This window comes from Lolium rigidum, chromosome 3 (assembly GCF_022539505.1).
Source record: "Lolium rigidum isolate FL_2022 chromosome 3, APGP_CSIRO_Lrig_0.1, whole genome shotgun sequence".
Classification (NCBI taxonomy): Eukaryota; Viridiplantae; Streptophyta; class Magnoliopsida; order Poales; family Poaceae; genus Lolium; species Lolium rigidum.
In genome coordinates, this window is record NC_061510.1 from 405,147,041 (window position 1) to 405,169,629 (window position 22,589).

Below are 22,589 nucleotides of genomic sequence, written 5' to 3' on the forward strand. Positions count from 1 at the left end.
CGTCTAGCCGCCCTTACACCTATCTTAGGTGTAAGGGCGGCACCTCGCTTGATCATTGTTTAGTAGATCCGATCCATTATGATTGCTCCTTGTTCTTCAAGGATTAGTTTAATATCTGCATAGTTAGGCCTTGCAAACGGGTTGAAGGATCCAGTAGCACGTAGGGTGTAGTTTGCTAGCCCTAGATAAGATGTTCCGGGGATCAACTTCATGTTGGTTTTTAGGCCTTGTCTAGGGTTGGTTTATTATCACCGTGCGTGGCTGCCAGGCTCAATCACGCGTAGGATGTTCCGATTATGTGGTGAAAACCCTAAATCGTCGTAGGTCGTTTTAGCTTCATATTGATCAAGCAGGACCACCATGTGATCGTAGACCTCATACGAATCATGGGTGGATCGGCTCCTTGAGCCAATTCACAGGACAACCTGAGAGCCGATCGAGGCTCGTATTTAATGTTTACGTGTATGCCATGCAGGAAACTAAGCGAAGCAAATCCATCACCTTCCCGACCGGGTATAGGTCAGGTGGCACGCCCTTGCACCAGCATCGGACGTGCGTGCCGAGGCTTTGCGGGCCGTCGCTCGAGGGACCAGGGCCAGCCGCAGCTTCCGGGAGCCTCCCGGCTCTACTCGTGTTGCCCGTCGTTGCTCGCCGGTGGGTTTCGACCGCAACACATTCCGGCACGCCCGGTGGGACAGTCTTCGACATCAACCGCATCGCCATCTACACCCGAGATGGCGGAAGGTACTCCAGTCACGTACGAAGATCTGACTGAGGAGCTCAAGAAGAAGTATGACGAGGTCAAAGCTATCCTCGAAGCCGACCTCATCGGCTCTTTCCAGAGGACCCGCTCACACGGCATTAGGTGGAAAGGGTTCTCACCTGAAGGCGCGCTCGATGGAGTGGACCTGTCTACCCCTTCAGAAGAACGCACCAAGTCTCTGCGTCAGGAGATTAATTTCATGGTAGCTCATTCGCTGCACCGCCATTCTGAGAGCCTGGTGAACACTTTGGAGCGTGTCGCCCTTCGGGTGATCCAGGAAATCATGAGGCATCAGTACTCTCCGTCAGGACCTGCTCTAGGGACCCACCAAGGAGAGATACCACTCCAGTCCCGACCACCGCTGTCGTTCGCGTTGGCAGCACCAGAAGTGCCGAGTTCACCGGCATTCGTCGTCTACAAGATCGGTGGTGACCCTAGTGATTACCAGTTCTTGTATGAGGCGCCTAAGGAGATCCCTCACGGGTACACGTGCACATACGTGCCGGACTGCGATGAATCGGGCACTCACGAACCGGACCGCAACAAGCAGGGACTTCGGAACAGCGAGGAGGAGCTTCGGATCAGATCTTGAGAAGCGGACGTGGCTAGCTAAGTATGCCACTCCGACGAACCTCCGGAGCTCAACTCCTGCAGCTAGCTCGGAGCTTGAGAAGCAAGCGTGGCTGGCTAAGTACGCCACTCCAGCCGAATCTTCGGAGCTCGACTCCCGCAGCCAGGCACCGCGGATCGGATCAGTACAATCTTGAGAGACCAGTTCGGCATGGTGCCGAAAAGGAGGGCAATCGGCTATTCCAAGCCGTACCCCAACGAGTACGATTTGATCCCACTACCACCCAAATATCGGCTCCCTGAATTCTCCAAGTTTAGTCGGTCCGATGGCTCCAGTTCAATCGAGCATGTGAGCCGATATTTGGCGCAGCTGGGCACGATCTCAGCATCAGATGAACTACGTGTGAGGTTCTTCGCACGGTCCCTCACAGGATCGGCTTTCGGGTGGTACACATCGCTGCCACCAGACTCAATCCGGACTTGGAAGCAGTTGGAAGAACAGTTCCATATGCAGTATCACTCAGAGGCTTCCGAGGCTAGCATTGCCGATCTAGCACAAGTACGACAGAAGCGCGGAGAAACAGTGTTAGAATACATCCAGCGCTTCAGGACCGTTAGGAACCGATGCTATTCGGCTCGTTTGACTGAAAAAGAAGCAGTCGAGTTGGCGGTGGTGGGTCTCGCATCGCCAATCAAGGATATGGCTTCCCAAGCAGATTACCCTTCACTGGCGCATATGGTTCAGAAACTATCATTATATGAACAGCGCCACCCAGAGTTGTACCAGAACAAGTTCAAGCGTGCGGTAGTCCTGGTTGAGGCAGAGGGAGGTGAAGGCTCCGCGGGAGATCAAGAGGTAGCAGTGGCTGAATGGACTCGGGGGGCAAGCCCCGTGTCCTGCAAGTGGGTTAAGCCACAAGGTCCTCCAAGAGGGTTTGACTTCGACGTAGCCAAAGCTGAGCAAATTTTCGACCTCTTACTTAAGGAGAAGCAGCTAAAGGTACCCGAAGGCCACAAAATCCCCACGGCACAGGAGCTGAACGGAAAGCCATACTGCAAGTGGCATAACACGTTCACCCATACCACCAACGACCGCAGGGTGTGGCGTCAGCAGATCCAAATGGCGATAGAACAAGGGCGTCTGATTTTCAGCCAGTACGCCATGAAAGTCGACACACACCCTTTCCCCGCCGTTAACATGGTGGAATGCACTTACCCTGGGAGGTGCCAGCCAGGTTTCTCGTTCAGCATCAACATGGTAGGACCTGGGCACCACTCTGGTAAGGACAGAGACGAGGGCAGCCGCTCTCATAACAAGGACAAAGAGGAAGCCGTTCCACGCGATCGGCCCCGGCTCGATGGCAAGCGCTACATCACAGAGGGAGAAGTGAAGAATGTGCGATATCAGCGACCTCTCTCTGATCACCTCCTCAAAAAATACGTGAGTCAATACGACCAACGCCGACGATACGACGACGATGACGAAAGAGATCGTCTGGCTAGCAGGGATGCCAGGAGACATCGTCGGCATGATCGCGACGAGGAGAGATATGAGCGCCATGCCAAGGAAAAGTCAAGAGAGCAAGACGACGTGGATAGGCACTGGGACTGTCCCTTCTTCAGACACTGCTGGGATTCAGGAATGAGCCGATTGCCTACAATCGGCAACTGCCCAGAATGTAGACAGAAGAAGAAGGGTGCAGGAGACGTGTCAGTATTCAAACGTCTAGGGCCTCTCCCATCTCGGAACAAGCACGCTGAGTCCTCTCGGGTGGAAGATCTCGAGGAGTTAGAAGATGACAATGAAGAAGAAGAAGATAAGTACCACCGGCCAAGGTGGTGCCCTGATGGACTCAGCCGTTCCCAAAAGCGCAGGGTTCAGGGATTACGTGGTTTGGAGGAAGCCGAAAGGTTATACCTGCACACGTTAAGGAAGGCGCGGCCTGATCTGGCCGCGAAAATTCAGCGAACTCTGGACGAAGAAGGCCGACCACAAAAGAAAGAGTGGCGCCCCAAACAAAGGAAAGCCGATGATGAGACATCGGCTGGCACAAACATGGTGTTCATCCTTCCAGCGGAGTTTTGTGCTCCAAGATTAGACGAAGCACCTGTGGCACAACTTGACTGCGGCCCACGGCCAGTTATCTTTGAGAAGACACGAGAAAGGAGCTACAGACACCTGAAGGCCCTGTACTTACGAGGTTATATCAATGGGCAGCCTGTCAACAAGATGCTGGTGGACACCGGAGCGGCAGTCAACATTATGCCACACTCCATGCTACGTCGGTTGGGACGCTCTAGCTCGGATCTGATCAAGACCAACGTTACACTGAGCGATTTCAATGGCCAAACATCTGAAGCACAAGGTGTTCTGAACGTGGACCTGACCGTAGAAAGAAAAACCATCCCTACGACGTTCTTTATTATCGATAGCAAGAGCACCTATGCTGTCCTGTGATACGTGTCCGACGTATCGATAATTTCTTATGTTCCATGCTACATTATTGATGATATCTACATGTTTTATACATATTATATGTCGTATTTATGCATTTTCCGGCACTAACCTATTAACAAGATGCCGAAGAGCCGCTTGTCGTTTTCTGCTGTTTTTGGTTTCGTAAATCCTAGTAAGGAAATATTCTCGGAATTGGACGAAATCAACGCCCGGGGTCCTATTTTGCCACGAAGCTTCCGGAAGACCGAAGACGTAACGAAGTGGGGCGACGAGGCGGCGACACGCCAGGGCGGCGCGGCCCACCTCCTGGCCGCGCGGCCCTGTCGTGTGGGCCCCTCACGTCGCCTCCTGACCTGCCCTTCCGCCTACTTAAAGCCTCCGTCGCGAAACCCTCTGTACCGAGAACCACGATACGGAAAACCTTACTGAGACGCCGCCGCCGCCAATCCCATCTCGGGGGATTCTGGAGATCGCCTCCGGCACCCTGCCGGAGAGGGGAATCATCTCCCGGAGGACTCTTCATCGCCATGATCGCCTCCGGAGTGATGAGTGAGTAGTTCACCCCTGGACTATGGGTCCATAGCAGTAGCTAGATGGTTGTCTTCTCCTCATGTGCTTCATTGTCGGATCTTGTGAGCTGCCTAACATGATCAAGATCATCTATCTGTAATGCTATATGTTGTGTTTGTCGGGATCCGATGGATAGAGAATACTATGTTATGTTAATTATCAAGTTATTACCTATGTGTTGTTTATGATCTTGCATGCTCTCCGTTATTAGTAGAGGCTCTGGCCAAGTTTTTGCTCTTAACTCCAAGAGGGAGTATTTATGCTCGATAGTGGGTTCATGCCTCCATTAAATCCGGGACGATGACGGAAAGTTCTAAGGTTGTGGATGTGCTTGTTGCCACTAGGGATAAAACATTGATGCTATGTCTAAGGATGTAGTTATTGATTACATTACGCACCATACTTAATGCAATTGTCCGTTGTTTTGCAACTTAATACCGGAAGGGGTTCGGATGATAACCTCGAAGGTGGACTTTTTAGGCATAGATGCATGCTTGGATAGCGGTCTATGTACTTTGTCGTAATGCCCAATTAAATCTCACTATATTTATCATATCATGTATGTGCATTGTTATGCCCTCTCTATTTGTCAATTGCCCGACTGTAATTTATTCACCCAACATGCTTTTATCTTATGGGAGAGACACCTCTAGTGAACTGTGGACCCCGGTCCTATTCTTTACATCGCATACAATCTACTGCAATTGTTCTTTACTGTTTTCTGCAAACAATCATCTTCCACACAATACGGTTAATCCTTTGTTACAGCAAGCCGGTGAGATTGACAACCTCACTGTTTCGTTGGGGCAAAGTACTTTGGTTGTGTTGTGCAGGTTCCACGTTGGCGCCGGAATCCTTGGTGTTGCGCCGCATTACATTCCGCCACCATCAACCTTCAATGTGCTTCTTAGCTCCTCCTAGTTCGATAAACCTTGGTTTCTTTCTGAGGGAAAACTTGCTACTGTCTGCATCACACCTTCCTCTTGGGGTTCCCAACGGACGTGTGTCAACTGCACGCATCAAGCTCTTTTTCTGGCACCGTTGCCGGGGAGATCAAGACACGCTGCAAGGGGAGTCTCCACTTCCCAATCTCTTTACTTTGTTTTTGTCTTGCTTTATTTTATTTACTACTTTGTTTGCTGCACTTAAACAAAACACAAAAAAATTAGTTGCTAGCTTTACTTTATTTACTGTCTTGCTTTCTATATCAAAAACACAAAAAAATTAGTTACTTGCATTTACTTTATCTAGTTTGCTTTATTTACTATTGCTAAAATGAGTAATCCTGAAGTTGAAGTCCGTTCGTTTAAGCAACAAGGTGGAGAAAGTTTTAAAGATGCTTGGTACAGAATTAGTGATGCTCATCATAGGTGCATTAAGAAACACTCCACTATTATCCTACTTAGGAATTTTTATGTTGGTATATCTAGTTGGAATAGGTATGTTCTTGATACTCTTTCGGGGGGTAATTTCCTAGGTACTCCTGCTTTAGAAGCTAGTTGCATCATTGAGAGTCTAGTTGGAATACCACCTGTTAATGAAACTAAAAGTGAAATCTCTCTTGAGGACGTCATGAGAAAATTGGAAGCAATAGAGAAAAATTTTCCAAGTGTTGAAACTAAATTGGAAATATTACTTGATAATACTGATAAACTTGATAAAACCCTAGGAGGAATTAATGAAAGAATTGCTACTTTAGAAACTAGTGCTATCCATGATAATCAAACCCATAGAATCGGTAAACTTGAAAAAGCTATGGGAAAACTGGGTTCAACTTTTTCTTCTCTTAAATTTAAAGAGAAAGCTTATGTGGGTAAGGAGCAAAAATTCATGTATGTCTCTAAGGTGCCTAAACCAAAGAATTATTATAGGCCTAAAATTGATAAAACTCCTAACACCCCTGGTAACAATGTTGATGCTTCATCTCTTGATAATACTTGATTCACACTTTCTGCGCCTAGCTGAAAGGCGTTAAAGAAAAGCGCTTATGGGAGACAACCCATGTTTCTACTACAGTACTTTATTTTATATTTGAGTCTTGGAAGTTGTTTACTACTGTAGCAACCTCTCCTTATCTTAGTTTTGTGTTTTGTTGTGCCAAGTAAAGTCTTTGATAGTAAGATTCATACTAGATTTGGATTACTGCGCAGTTACAGATTTCTTTGTTGTCACAAATCTGGGCCTAATTCTCTGTAGGTAACTCAGAAAAATATGCCAATTTATGGGAGTGATCCTCAGATATGTACGCAACGTTCATTCAATTTGAGCATTTTCATTTGAGCAAGTCTGGTGCCATTTTAAAATTCGTCTTTACGAACTGTTCTGTTTTGACAGATTCTGCCTTTTATTTCGCATTGCCTCTTTTGCTATGTTGGATGAATTTCTTTGATCCATTAATGTCCAGTAGCTTTATGCAATGTCCAGAAGTGTTAAGAATGATTATGTCACCTCTGAACATGTTAATTTTTATTGTGCACTAACCCTCTAATGAGTTGTTTCGAGTTTGGTGTGGAGGAAGTTTTCAAGGATCAAGAGAGGAGTATGATACAATATGATCAAGGAGAGTGAAAGCTCTAAGCTTGGGGATGCCCCGGTGGTTCACCCCTGCATATATTAAGAAGACTCAAGCGTCTAAGCTTGGGGATGCCCAAGGCATCCCCTTCTTCATCGACAACATTATCAGGTTCCTCCCCTGAAACTATATTTTTATTCAGTCACATCTTATGTACTTTGCTTGGAGCGTCGGTTTTGTTTTTGTTTTTGTTTGAATAAAATGGATCCTAGCATTCATTGTGTGGGAGAGAGACACGCTCCGCTGTTGCATATGGACAAATATGTCCTTAGGCTTTACTCATAGTATTCATGGCGAAGGTTGAATCTTCTTCGTTAAATTGTTATATGGTTGGAATTGGGAAATGCTACATGTAGTAATTCTAAAATGTCTTGAATAATTTGATACTTGGCAATTGTTGTGCTCATGTTTAAGCTCTTGCATCATATACTTTGCACCTATTAATGAAGAAATACGAAGAGCTTGCTAAAATTTGGTTTGCATATTTGGTCTCTCTAAAGTCTAGATAATTTCTAGTATTGAGTCTTGAACAACAAGGAAGACGGTGTAGAGTCTTATAATGTTTACAATATGTATTTTATGTGAGTTTTGGTGCACGGTTCATCCTTGTGTTTGTTTCAAATAACCTTGCTAGCCTAAACCTTGTATCGAGAGGGAATACTTCTCATGCATCCAAAATCCTTGAGCCAACCACTATGCCATTTGTGTCCACCATACCTACCTACTACATGGTATTTCTCCGCCATTCCAAAGTAAATTGCTTGAGTGCTACCTTTAAAATTCCATCATTCGCCTTTACAATATATATCTCATGGGACAAAATAGCCTAAAAACTATTGTGGTATTGAATATGTACTTATGCACTTTATCTCTTATTAAGTTGCTTGTTGTGCGATAACCATGTTCCTGGGGACGCCATCAACTCTTTGTTGAATATCATGTGAGTTGCTATGCATGTCCGTCTTGTCTGAAGTAAGAGAGATCTACCACTTTAATGGTTAGAGCATGCATATTGTTAGAGAAGAACATTGGGCCGCTAACTAAAGCCATGAATCATGGTGGAAGTTTCAGTTTTGGACATATATCCTCAATCTCATATGAGAACACTAATTTTTGCCACATGCTTATGCATTAAAGAGGAGTCCATTATCTATTGTCCATGTTGTCCCGGTATGGATGTCTAAGTTGAGAATAATCAAAAGCGAGAAATCCAAAATGCGAGCTTTCTCCTTAGACCTTTGTACAGAGCGGCATGGAGGTACCCCTTTGTGACACTTGGTTAAAACATGTGTATTGCGATGATCCGGTAGTCCAAGCTAATTAGGACAAGGTGCGGGCACTATTAGTATACTATGCATGAGGCTTGCAACTTGTAAGATATAATTTACATAACTCATATGCTTTATTACTACCGTTGACAAAATTGTTTCATGTTTTCAAAATAAAAGCTCTAGCACAAATATAGCAATCGATGCTTTCCTCTTTGAAGGACCTTTCTTTTACTTTTATGTTGAGTCAGTTCACCTATCTCTCTCCACCTCAAGAAGCAAACACTTGTGTGAACTGTGCATTGATTCCTACATACTTGCATATTGCATTTGTTATATTACCTTACATTGACACTATCCATGAGATATACATGTTACAAGTTGAAAGCAACCGCTGAAACTTAATCTTCCTTTGTGTTGCTTCAATACCTTTACTTTGATTTATTGCTTTATGAGTTAACTCTTATGCAAGACTTATTGATGCTTGTCTTGAAGTACTATTCATGAAAAGTCTTTGCTTTATGATTCATTTGTTTACTCATGTCATTACCATTGTTTTGATCGCTGCATTCATTACATATGCTTACAATAGTATGATCAAGGTTATGATGGCATGTCACTCCGGAAATTATCTTTGTTATCGTTTACCTGCTCGGGACGAGCAGAACTAAGCTTGGGGATGCTGATACGTCTCCGACGTATCGATAATTTCTTATGTTCCATGCTACATTATTGATGATATCTACATGTTTTATACACATTATATGTCGTATTTATGCATTTTCCGGCACTAACCTATTAACAAGATGCCGAAGAGCCAGTTGCTGTTTTCTGCTGTTTTTGGTTTCAGAAATCCTAGTAAGGAAATATTCTCGGAATTGGACGAAATCAACGCCCAGGGTCCTATTTTGCCACGAAGCTTCCAGAAGACCGAAGACGTAACGAAGTGGGGCGACGAGGCGGCGACATGCCAGGGCGGCGCGGCCCACCTCCTGGCCGCGCGGCCCTGTCGTGTGGGCCCCTCGCGTCGCCTCCTGACCTGCCCTTCCGCCTACTTAAAGCCTCCGTCGCGAAACCCTCTGTACCGAGAACCACGATACGGAAAACCTTACTGAGACGCCGCCGCCGCCAATCCCATCTCGGGGGATTCCGGAGATCGCCTCCGGCACCCCGCCGGAGAGGGGAATCATCTCCCGGAGGACTCTTCATCGCCATGATCGCCTCCGGAGTGATGAGTGAGTAGTTCACCCCTGGACTATGGGTCCATAGCAGTAGCTAGATGGTTGTCTTCTCCTCATGTGCTTCATTGTCGGATCTTGTGAGCTGCCTAACATGATCAAGATCATCTATCTGTAATGCTATATGTTGTGTTTGTCGGGATCCGATGGATAGAGAATACTATGTTATGTTAATTATCAAGTTATTACCTATGTGTTGTTTATGATCTTGCATGCTCTCCGTTATTAGTAGAGGCTCGGCCAAGTTTTTGCTCTTAACTCCAAGAGGGAGTATTTATGCTCGATAGTGGGTTCATGCCTCCATTAAATCTGGGACAGTGGACGAAAGTTCTAAGGTTGTGGATGTGCTGTTGCCACTAGGGATAAAACATTGATGCTATGTCTAAGGATGTAGTTATTGATTACATTACGCACCATACTTAATGCAATTGTCCGTTGTTTTGCAACTTAATACCGTAAGGGGTTCGGATGATAACCTCGAAGGTGGACTTTTTAGGCATAGATGCATGCTGGATAGCGGTCTATGTACTTTGTCGTAATGCCCAATTAAATCTCACTATATTTATCATATCATGTATGTGCATTGTTATGCCCTCTCTATTTGTCAATTGCCCGACTGTAATTTGTTCACCCAACATGCTTTTATCTTATGGGAGAGACACCTCTAGTGAAATGTGGACCCCGGTCCTATTCTTTACATCGCATACAATCTACTGCAATTGTTCTTTACTGTTTTCTGCAAACAATCATCTTCCACACAATACGGTTAATCCTTTGTTACAGCAAGCCGGTGAGATTGACAACCTCACTGTTTCGTTGGGGCAAAGTACTTTGGTTGTGTTGTGCAGGTTCCACGTTGGCACCGGAATCCCTGGTGTTGCGCCGCATTACATTCCACCACCATCAACCTTCAACGTGCTTCTTGGCTCCTCCTGGTTCGATAAACCTTGGTTTCTTTCTGAGGGAAAACTTGCTACTGTCTGCATCACACCTTCCTCTTGGGGTTCCCAACGGACGTGTGTCAACTACACGCATCATCCTGCTAGGGAGAGATTGGATCCACGCCAACTGTTGCATTCCATCCACGATGCACCAATGTTTAATACAGTGGGATGGAGATGAAGTAGAGGTCGTCCACGCAGATGACTCAGCCGAGATTTCAACGGCTGGCATGAACGTTTGGGAGACGGTAGGCCAAGAGCCACTCTCAGGCATCACTTTGGACGACTGCGAGCGCATCGACGTGACAAAAAACGGGGCGAGGCTGGTCTTATCCACCGGCCCGACCGTGTAACAAGAGCAAAATCTATGGAAGTACGTGGCAAGGCCGATCCTTGTGATCGGCCCCAAAAAATAAAACGGGATAGTCTTGTCTCAAGCATGTCACGTAGTTGTAGTAAAGCAAGACCAAGATGTAAACCTTCATTGAGCAATACAATCAAAATGGGGGCCGATTCCAGAAATCGGCCCATATTATCCTTACCATACGTTTTCCCTTTATTCAGTGTCGATCTCACAGGTGACGGAAAGCTAGGGTATGGATTTACATCGGCTGATGAGCTAGAAGAAGTCGACATTGGTCTTGGGGATAAACCACGACCAACTTTTATCAGCAAGAAGTTAGATCCACATCTCAGGAGCCAGATGATAGCTCTGTTAAAAGAGTACCCAGATTGCTTTGCATGGGATTACACAGAGATGCCTGGGTTAGACAGGAGCATCATTGAGCATCGGCTCCCTCTTAAGAAAGGATTTCGGCCATTCCAACAACGAGCACGTCAGATGAAGGCCGAAATTCTGGAAGAGGTCAAGAAAGAGATCGAGAAGATGTTGGCCGCCGGGTTCATCAGGCCATGCAGGTATGCTGAATGGATCTCCAGTATCGTACCTGTAGAGAAGAAGGACGGCCGATGGCGTGTGGCCATAGATTTCCGAGATCTCAACAGAGCCACTCCAAAGGATGAATATCCAATGCCTGTGGCAGAAACGTTGATCAATGCAGCTGCTGGCCACAAGGTGTTGAGCTTCATGGATGGCAATGCCGGCTATACCCAAATCTTCATGGCTCCAGAAGATATACACAAGACTGCATTCAGAGTACCAGGGTCAGTGGGCTTGTTTGAATATGTAGTCATGACCTTTGGGTTGAAGAATGCTGGTGCAACGTACCAAAGAGCCATGAATTATATTTTTCATGATCTGATCGGCAAGTTGGTGGAAATCTACATCGATGACGTGGTGGTCAAGTCTGTCTCCATGGAGGGACACTTGGATGATTTGCGACGCATCCTAGACCGAACTCGGAAATTCGGACTGAGAATGAATCCAAAGAAGTGTGCCTTTGGTGTGACGGCCGGTCAGTTCCAAGGTTTTCTAGTTCATGAACGAGGAATTGAGATCGGCCTGAAAAGTCAAAAGGCAGTACGTACCATGCAGCCGCCTACCACGAAGAAGGAGCTCCAACGTCTTATCGGCAAGATCAACTTCGTCCGACGATTCATCTATAACCTGTCAGGACGAATTGAGCCGTTCATGGCGTTGGTGAAGATTAAATCTGATGACGAGTTTCACTGGGGGGCAGAACAGCAGCAGGCGTTTGACGAGATTAAGCGGTATCTAACAACGCCGCCTGTGCTAGTTCCACCCCAACAAGACATGCCGTTCTATATCTACTTATCAGTAGCTGACACGTCCATCGCTTCGGTGGTGGTGCAACTCTATGAGGGTGTTGAAAAGGTCGTTTTCTACCTCGGCAGAAGGATGTTGGATGCGAGAGACAAGGTATCCTGAGGTCGACAAGCTATGCCTCTGCCTGTTCTTCACCTGCACCAAGCTTCATCATATCCTTTTGACGGCAGAGATCATCGTCATATGCAAGTCAGACGTTGTCAAGCACATGCTGTTGGCTCCTGTTTTGAAAGGCCGACTCGGTAAGTGGATGTTTGCGTTGTCGGAGTTCGATCTTCGGTATCAGCCTACGAAAGCAGTCAAAGGAAAAGCGTTGGCCGATCTTATAGCTGAACGGATTAATACTAATATAGCAGCACTATCTGTACATGCATGGGCTATGTTCTTCGATGGATCGGCTTGTGATGATGGTTGTGGCATTGGTATTCTGCTCGTGTCGCCTCGGGGGGCAACATATTCCTTCGCCATCAGGCTATCTACCCCTTGCACCAACAATGTCGCTGAGTATGAGGCAGTGCGCAAGGGAATGGAGTTGCTTTTGGAAGCCGGGGCAGAGGCGGTGGAGCTTTTTGGAGACTCGAAGTTGGTGATCTCCCAGCTCACGGACGAATACAAGTGCGAGAGTGAGTCACTCTTCCCATATTGGATGGAATGTCGTGAGCTGATGACACATTTTCGGTACATCAATTTCAATTGGGTCCCAAGGTCTCGGAATACCGACGCCAATGATCTCGCACGGATGGCGTCGGGATACAAGGACATACCGGACGGGTCGAAATTCAGGTGCGGTTCTCGGAACAGGATAACTGGAGAGCCGATATCTTCAATTACTTGAAGGATTCGGCTCGGGGGGCATCTAAACGGATAAGATACAAGGCTATGAAATATGTCCTTATAGGAGATGACATGTTCTACAGGACGTTGGAAGAGTTACTACTCAAATGTCTGGGACCAACTGAGTCTAATCGGCTCTTACATGAGGTGCATGAAGGCGCCTGTGGAACTCACCAATCGGCTCATAAGATGAAGTGGCTGATTAGGCGATCAGGGTTTTATTGGCCCACCATGCTTGAGGACTGCTTCAAGTACTACAAGGGATGCCGAGCGTGTCAGATGTCCGGGAAGATTCAGATGGTACCCGCATCAGCGATGAACCCCATCATCAAGCCTTGGCCATTTCGAGGTTGGGGCATGGATATGATCGGCAAAATCCATCCTGCGTCGAGCAAAGGCCACGAGTGGATTCTGGCCATTACATATTACTTCACCAAATGGGTGGAGGCCGTTCCTATGAAGAAGGTAAAATCGGAAGATGTTATCAAATTTGTCAAAGAACACGTCATTCATAGGTTCGGGATTCCCCAAACCATCACGACCGATGGAGGTTCGGTCTTTATTTTTAAAGAATTCAGAAAGTTCTGCGATGACATGGGGATTAAGCTGATCCGATCATCTCCATACTATGCTCGAGCCAACGGGCAAGCTGAAGCGTCCAATCAAAGCCTGATCAAGCTGATTAAGAGGAAGATTGACGAGAACCCTAGGGTGTGGCATGGGACATTGTCAGAAGCTTTGTGGGCCTATCGCATGTCATGCCATGGAGCTATAAAGACTTCGCCATACCAGCTTGTCTATGGGCAGGAAGCCGTATTACCTTGGGAAATTACGGCTGGATCGAGACGTGTCACGTTTCGGAATGACCCGACAGTCGAAGAATATGCAGCCACGATGAGTGACACTATTGAGGATGCAACGGAACTTAGACTTTGGTCGTTGGAGAAGATTAAAGAGAACAAAGCCGGGGTAGCTCGTGCATACAATAAGAAGGTGAGACCAAAGGAGTTTCAAGTTGGTGATCTAGTATGGGAAGCCGTGTTGCCACTAGGAACCAAGGATAAAGCATATGGCAAATGGTCTCCTAATTGGCACGGTCCTTACAAAGTCGTCCAGGTTTTGAAGGGAAATGCATACATGCTGGAGCAGCTGGACGGCGCTAAGTTCCCAGCAGCTGTCAATGGTCAACATCTCAAGAAATATTTCCCAAGCATGTGGGATGACGAACAGTGAAATGTGGGGGCCGATTCATGAAATTGGCCAGTAAAAAGAAAAAAATTATACGAATCGCAGCCGATGCGCAGACATCGACTTGAGAAATAAGTATACTAGTACAGCCAATGCACGGACATCGACTTCAGAATAATAAAAAATGCCGATGCATTGCCATCGACTCTAGAGGAACAAGCTCAATTGAGCAGGTTAACAGATCGGTTTCAGGCTAGAGATCATGACATCTGAGATGAATCTCCCAGTGGATTTGCTGAGGAGTTGAATCTGCGCGTTTGAGGTGGACATGGACTGGATCTGTTTGACCGTGTGAATAGGCAACTATTTGGCCTCAAATCGTGTTTATAGTGCAGGCCGATGCCCTGCCATCGGCTCTTTGTGCAGCGACTTCGTTTGACAATCGGCAAAATTGACAAGAAAGCAAAATTAATAGGGGAATATTTTCTTCATTAATAATATGATTTCTTACAAAGAAAGAGCCGATTGCTCAAGGGAGGAAGAACAAAAGAAATGTCTATTGACCAATCTGCTACTACTACTAGTCCTATGCTAGTAGTCCCTGATCTACGGGCCGTTGCTGCCCTCGTCGTCGTCATCGCTGTCGCCGGCGCAGCTGCTGGCGGGCTCCTCGTCGCTGCTCCCGTAGCCCTCTACGGGAGCCTCGTCCTCCTCGTCATCATCGTCGTCGTCGTCGTCCCACCAGGCGCGGAGGCGCTTTGCCGGCGGATATTCGTCGGAGGAGGTGTCGTCCTCCTCTTCTTCCTCCTCGTCGGAGGAGGTGAAGTCGTCCCAGGAGAAGCGGTCGTCCTCGCTCTCCGCCTCCTCCTCCCCGTCAACGAGGAATTGGAGGTCGTCTTCTCCGTCTGTCAAGGACTTGTCATCCTCGGACCAGACGGAGGAATCGTGGTCCTCCTTGTCCCACGTTGTTGGGGCGAGGATGTCGTGCGCCGCCAACGAGCCCCACTCTGGCGTCGGCTCATGAGAGGGAGGCGATACGTAGGAGAGACCTGATGAGGCCGAGGAGGAGGAGGAGGAGGAAGACATGGCTACGGTGGAAGGGGGTTTTTTGCCGATGGCTAGTACGGAGCAAGAGGATGAAGAGGCGAACTGCTCGACGCGGTTAAATAAAGGGATGTGGGAAGAGTTAATGTTACAGCAGTTTCCGAGGAAGGGGTGCCAAAAAACTGTCAAATCGTGCAGAGAAGTTGAGAAGGCAAGGCATCATGATGAAGGGTACTGCGACGTTCCTGCTCTGCCACGACATGACCCGACGAAGAAAAAGCAGAGTGATTTTGGAATTATTCATTTCCAAAACCAGGGGGGCATGTGTTATCACCAGAATTTGACCGGATCAGAGGTGGGCCGCGATTAAGATGGGCTTGAAGAATATATACACGGAAGATATACATGAATCGGCCTTGTATGCAAAGTTTGGGCTAGTTTGCCCGTGTATCTGTAAATATAGTAGGATACGTGTCGGTTAGATAGAATTTGGCTCGTGCACGGTTGGGATTATTCCCACGTTAGAAAGTCTACGGACTATAAATATGTATCTAGGGTTATTGAGAAAGACAACAATCACGTTCATCACAAACCAATCTAGGCGCATCGCCAACCCCTTGTTTCGAGGGTTTCTTCCGGGTAAGCATCATGCTGCCTAGATCGCATCTTGCGATCTAGGCGAGATACGTTTATTCGTTGTTCATGCGTTGCTCGTGCTGAAGCTTTGTTGATGGCGAGCAACGTAGTTATCATAGATGTGTCAGGGTTAGCATGGTTTCATCGTGTCACATGCTTTTGTCCATGCAACCCTTAGACGTCTAGCCGCCCTTACACCTATCTTAGGTGTAAGGGCGGCACCTCGCTTGATCATTGTTTAGTAGATCCGATCCATTATGATTGCTCCTTGTTCTTCAAGGATTAGTTTAATATCTGCATAGTTAGGCCTTGCAAACGGGTTGAAGGATCCGAGTAGCACGTAGGGTGTAGTTTGCTAGCCCTAGATAAGATGTTCCGGGGATCAACTTCATGTTGGTTTTTAGGCCTTGTCTAGGGTTGGTTTATTATCACCGTGCGTGGCTGCCAGGCTCAATCACGCGTAGGATGTTCCGATTATGTGGTGAAAACCCTAAATCGTCGTAGGTCGTTTTAGCTTCATATTGATCAAGCGGGACCACCATGTGATCGTAGACCTCATACGAATCATGGGTGGATCGGCTCCTTGAGCCGATTCACAGGACAACTCGAGAGCCGATCGAGGCTCGTATTTAATGTTTACGTGTATGCCATGCAGGAAACTAAGCGAAGCAAATCCATCACCTTCCTGATCAGGTATAGGTCAGGTGGCACGCCCTTGCACCAGCATCGGACGTGCGTGCCGAGGCTTTGCGGGCCGTCGCTCGAGGGACCAGGGCCAGCCGCAGTTCTGGGAACCTCCCGGCTCTACTGTGTTGCCCGTCGTTGCTCGCCGGTGGGTTTCTGACCGCAACAATAGCTTGGGAGGTAAGGACCGATTTAACAATGGCCCTCCTGCCGGCGATGTTGAAGTATCTCCCATTCATCGGGGCGATGCGTTCCATAGCCTTGTCCTCGATGTATTGAAAGTGGGATCTTTTAAGCCTTGTGACCCCGAGGGGAAGTCCAAGGTAACGCATGGGGAAAGACGCCATGGTAGCCGGTAGACCTTGGAGGACTTGCTCAAGGTTGATGTTGTTGCACCGAATAGGTGCAACGAGGCTCTTCTCGAAGTTGGTCAAAAGCCCGGTGACCTCGCCAAAGTCGCTCAAAATTTGCGCGAGGGAGGAGATATCCGCACGGATAGGGGCCATGAAGATGGCCGCATCGTCGGCATAGAGGGAAGTCCGGAATCTAGCGCCTCTTCCGGGGAGGCGGGTGAGTATGCCGAGGTCGGTGGCGACATGTAGGATGCGTTGGAGAGGGTCAATGGCGATGTCAAAAAGCAATGGCGAGAGAGGGTCTCCTTGTCTAAGCCCCCGGCCATGTTTGATAGGGTTCCCGGGAACGCCATTGAGAAGAATCCTCGAAGAGGAGGTGCCAAAGAGAGCCACGACCCAATCCCGGAACCGCGGCGGGAAGCCAAGGCGTTGGAGAAGCTCAAGGACATAGTCCCATCTAACATGATCAAAAGCTTTCCTAATATCAAGCTTGAAGAGGAGGGAAGCCTTCTTTCGTCGATGTAACCATCTAGCATAGTTGCGGACAAACATAAAGTTCTCATGGATGCTTCGAGATTTGATGAAAGCACTTTGGGCATGGGAGACAATGTCATTCATACGTGGGGCCAATCTCATGGAGAGGACTTTGGCCACAATCTTTGCAAATCCATGAATGAGGCTAATAGGCCTAAAGTCGGTGATGGCTTCGGCCCCATCTTTCTTTGGGATAAGCACAATGTTGGCGGTGTTTAGCCAATGTAGATTATTCGTGCGGAGGTCGGAGAAGCGTTGAATGACCGCCATGATGTCAACTTTGATGATATCCCAACACGCCTTGAAGAATTTCCCATTGAAGCCATCGGGGTCCGGGGCTTTGTCGGAAGGCACCTCCAAGATCGCCTTTTTGACCTCATCCTCGGAAAGCCTGTGTGGTTAATTGGCCACATAGGTTTCTGGCAAATCCTTTGTATTTTGGTATAAAAATAGTACAAAAATATTTAAAATAGGTCGAAACACATGTGTTTGACATTACAGATTTAAAATGACAACATATAGTTTAAGTTCTGCCTCCGCCACTGGTTGTACGCATATGAGAGCGGTATAGGTAGGCATAAGCCTGAGGTAGGCAGCGAGAGAGACACACCAGTTGGTTGTGCGTCCCACGTAAAACGAATCTTGACCAGATTAAATTGGATGGTTAGGAAGTTTACTGAGCCCTATGTTAAATCTCACCTAGTTGAGAATTAACAATCCCCTTTTAAATAACCTAGCTGACTTGGTTACTTAACTAAACATATGTGAATGTTAAAGATTCCTAGCAAAATTATCATTTGCATTAGTAGCAACACATGTTGTTCTCTCTCTTATTTTACTTTTGTGTTTTGATGCTCGATTGTGGCCGGAGTGAAAAAAAAAAAGCAAAATACTACAACTCAAAGGCTCATTCTTTTTTGCATCAGTCACCTTCCTAATAGGGAACCCAAAGTCATCATATAATCCAATAAAGAACACAATGGTGCTAGAAATCCATGATTAGCTACAACAATGAAGTTGTTTCTGCCTCTCGCGACTTACGCCCTATGAAAATTGTCCAAATATTCAAAATAGATTATTCTAATAATTTAAAACATACTTTGGGACTATTTGCTAGATTTAGGGTGATATTTAGACTAAATATATTATCTATAGATCACAAAGTTTGAACCCGTATATTGAACTTATGTGGTTCATGTAAAATGTGGCACCCCTAGTTCTATAATCCTAGATCCGCGATGCTCCATGATGACATGTTATGTGGAGGGTTGCGAACAACAATACAACACCAAATTAGAGAAAGTCCTTATAAAAGCTAGTTTGATACTTTTAATCAATTATCTTTATTGATTATAATTAAGAATAACAAAAAAAAACAAATGAGCTCAATATTGAAAATGGGATGGCCGTCGAGAGGGCGTGCATCTCAAACAACCTTTTTTCTTGAAAATTTCCGGAATAGATTATTTTTTATAAGTTGAGTTCTTGTAGGGGATGTTTACATTTGTTTTAGCAGAACGGGAGGGTTTACACGTAGCGTGATGTGGAATTTTGTTTTTTTTTCGAGTTGGGGCAGTCTTTGAGGATTCGCTGCTGCCTGCTGGACTGGACTAGACCGGGCCTGGTTGGGTCAACAAATAATCTTCTAGCGACGCACGACCGGCCCACTCGACCGCCTCTTGGGCGGATCAGTCGGTTCGGATATGAAGTTAAACCGACCTTTTCACCCGTGATTTGATTTCGTCTCAGAAAAAAAGGTGTCGAGCCTTCTTCGCCGGAGCTCCGAACAAATCCTCTTCGTCGGGGCCAGAGATAGCGCGGGTCGCCGCCTCCGCCCGTATAATTTCCCCTCCCCTGCATCCCCCGGGCCGCGATCCTCTTTTTCCGAACCTGCGACGCGATCCCTCCTGTTGGTAAGCAAACCCTAGCCCGATTCCTTTTGCTTGTTGTTTGTTTTGCTCTTTATTCAGAGGATCAGTTGGGGGCATCAAATTGCATTAACGCATTAATTTTGGTGTCTATTGCCCTAAAGTGGCACTAATTTCCTCGCCAAAAATAACTACCAACATTTGTTTCCAGGGAAGGGAATTAGGTATGGCAAACAAGGGCCAAGGAGATGCGCGGCAGAAAAAGATTGTTATCACAGAGATGGAAGAGTTCGTGCTGGGCATGCAAATGAATGGAGGTAACCTGCTTCTTGAAGTATTTTCCGGCTGAACCTGAGCTAACTGACATATCGATTGATATTGAAGTCCAGTAATCTTTGTGTAGGGACACGCAAGCTGGAGGGTCGAGATGTGTTTCCGGTTTTAGATGGAGATGCTGCATCGAAAATTACACTAGCAACGGATGACGTGAGCAGGTTGGCGGTGATCAAAGAGGCAGCCGTCATTGGAGAGCAAGTAGAGAAGGATGGAGGAGAGGAGGGAGCAGTCAAACCGGATGATGTTCTACGTGAGGCTGCAGTTGGCAAGGGTTTGGCTGGTGCTTTGAGGCTTCTTCAGGACAGGGGGACGCTTAATGAGGGTGGTGATAAAACCGTTGACAAGAAGAAAAGCAAGCCTGTTGGTAGTATCAAGGATGGACCAAAAGAGATTCGCATAGAGAGAATTGATGAGTTTGGTCGAGTGGTAAGCACTAAACTCCTGCCCTACCCATCCACTACAGAGTATAATAGTAGGAACAATGAAGTATACATGATAAAGTGATGTATGATTAGCTTTTAAATACCACCTTTTCTTCCTCAACATGATAATTATGAATCATTTCAGGTTTTCCTGCATTTCTTTGTCGTCCGGAATAGATGTAACTGACTACTGTTTTTTTCGTCAGATGACAATGAAGGAGGCGTTTCGGGAGCTTTCACACAAATTCCATGGCAAGGGCCCGGGCAAAACGAAGCAGGAAAAACGGCAGAGGAAGTACCAGGATGAGCTGAAAACCAAGCGGATGAAATCCTCCGACACACCCTTAATGTCTGCGGAAAAAATGAGAGAGGCTCAAGCTCGCAGCAAGACGCCATACCTTGTTCTGAGAGGCAGCGCAAAATCAACGTAATGCTCACCACACACTTGTTTAATGATGCTGTGTACTTGATTATTTGAGTGGATATCTTCAGATTCCTTCAGACAAAAAGCACATTTTTCTCTAGTCTGTATGGGAGATGGCACCTGATAGTTTCCTTCACTGAATTTTTGTTTTCTGGGGTTAAATTTCTGGACAGTTACTTCGTGTCTGTTTGGTCATTAGAGTGTTGTCTATTGGTGTAGAATGTGTAGTGTAATGCCACTTTTGGATGCACGTAAGCTTCCATTGCAGACCATTTGATGGCGTTTGGGTTATCTAGATTGAGACTCTGGAGGGGCTTCAGGGCCACAAGCTCCTTTTGAGATACTTTATATGATGGGCTCCGTCACAAGTTCAGTCAAAATGCAAACCGGAGTATTATCTAATCAAACCGGTGACATGGAGAATCACACAGCTATTTTATCCCTTCAGCATCAGTTGAAATGACTAACTGACTTGTGCGTTGTTCTTTCAGTAACCTGTTTTTTCTGTTAATTGCTTATGGTGTTCCTGATGTGGTGAGTGGTGACTAATCTAGTTTTTCTGTGATCTTAGTCCAAGAGGATAGACCAGTGGCTTCCCTACCGGTGCCGGGGAGTGCAGAAAGAGCTGTCTGACTCTGACCTGCTCTACTGTGGAGCGCTGAAAGGACACCCTCAGGATATGCCCAGTTGACATTTCAGATTATGAATTCTTGAGACACAACACCTCCCAGGGTTGTTGGCGACTAAGACTGTAAATTGGACGATTTCCACTGGTTTAAGAAGAGCATTTTTAAAAAACACTTGTCCTGACATCTTTAATAGATTTACTCCTGAATCTGAAAGCTAACGAAAGTGTAAGCTTGACATTAATCAGAGATGTGGGTTCCCAGCTATAGACAAACTTTTACCCTGCCAAACTACGTGCGTCATTTGTTTGATTATATCGATATAAGAACATTTCCATGAATTATGCAGCCTGTGTTTCCAAAGGAATTTTCCGGAGGTTTAAATAACCTTTTTTTTCAAAGCAATAAGACGCAGCTACTTACAGCTAGGAAGGGAAAGCACGGCCAAAATTATCATATCCAGCTCACAACGTCGAAGTGACCCAGACGGTTAGATTAACCAACGCGCGGGAAACAGCCTCGCTCGGCCGGCAAAACTCAGCCCATTCATATACCACGTCGTTTCCGCCGCCTACTACCAGTTTACCTCGTCGGCGTCGCCGTTCATTCCGACAGCCCGTTCACCCATGTCGTCCGCCCCAACCGGCGGCGCACCGCCGCATGACGCGCCAGCTCCTGACGCCGCGGCCAGCCACGCGCCGGCCACTGGCAGCGTGCCGGCGTCGAGCTCGATCGCGGAGCGGTGGAAGATGGAGGGCGCGCCGGCGCGGGCGCGGCTGCTGCTTCGGGCGGCCGCGTGGCTCTTCTCCTTCCTCGCCCTCGTCGTCATGGCCACCGACGTGCACGGCCGCGGCGGCGCCAACGACTTCAGCACCTACCCCGAGTACAAGTGCGTTGTCGAATTTTCAACCAAATGTCCATCCCCTGCATCATCTGATCTGATCATCATTTCGTGTGCCGTGCAGCTACTGCCTGGGCGTGTCGATCATCGCGCTGCTCTACGCCACGGCGCAGCTGCTGCGCGACCTCCACAGGCTCAGCTCCGGCCGGGACCTCGTCGCCGGGAGGAAGGTGGCGGCCATTGTTGACTTCACCGGAGATCAGGTAGGCGCCGCACGACCTCGCGTCGAGCCCATTCCCCAGCTGTCTAACCACCAACCTGACCCACGTCTGGTTGTTCGATCCAACTACCTGAACATTTTCCTCGCTCTGAAACTGTGGCAGGTGGTGGCGTACTTCCTGATATCAGGTTTGTCCGCGGCGGCGCCGGTGACGGACTACATGCGGCAAGGCGCCGATAACCTGTTCAACGACTCAGCGGCGGCCGCCATTAGCATGGCCTTCTTCGCCTTCCTAACCATCGGCCTCTCTGCCCTCGTCTCCGGGTACAGCCTTTCCTTAGAAGCTGTTGTATAGCAGAACCACATGATTCTTCCCTCCTGATCACTTGGGGAAAAGCACCTGTAAACTGTAACTGATGAAATGAGCACTCGGATTATTGCAAGGCAATGTA

At 47.2% G+C, this 22,589-nt stretch overlaps 2 protein-coding genes across 2 annotated transcripts; both read left to right on the forward strand.

The window, feature by feature from the left end:
* Positions 1-19,676: 19,676 nt before the first annotated feature.
* Positions 19,677-21,126, forward strand: LOC124697804 (SART-1 family protein DOT2; the record flags this gene model as incomplete). The annotated part of the gene is made up of 3 exons (XM_047230343.1): positions 19,677-20,030; positions 20,233-20,453; positions 21,022-21,126. Coding segments are annotated over 3 exons (588 nt in total), but the record flags the coding sequence as incomplete, so codon positions are not given.
* A 576-nt stretch (positions 21,127-21,702) lies between these two features.
* Positions 21,703-22,492, forward strand: LOC124697805 (CASP-like protein 4B3). Its single transcript, XM_047230344.1, has 3 exons — positions 21,703-21,965; positions 22,042-22,180; positions 22,301-22,492. The coding sequence occupies exons 1-3, from the start codon at positions 21,703-21,705 to the stop codon at positions 22,490-22,492; spliced, it is 594 nt and encodes a 197-aa protein (XP_047086300.1).
* The last annotated feature ends 97 nt before the right edge of the window (positions 22,493-22,589 follow it).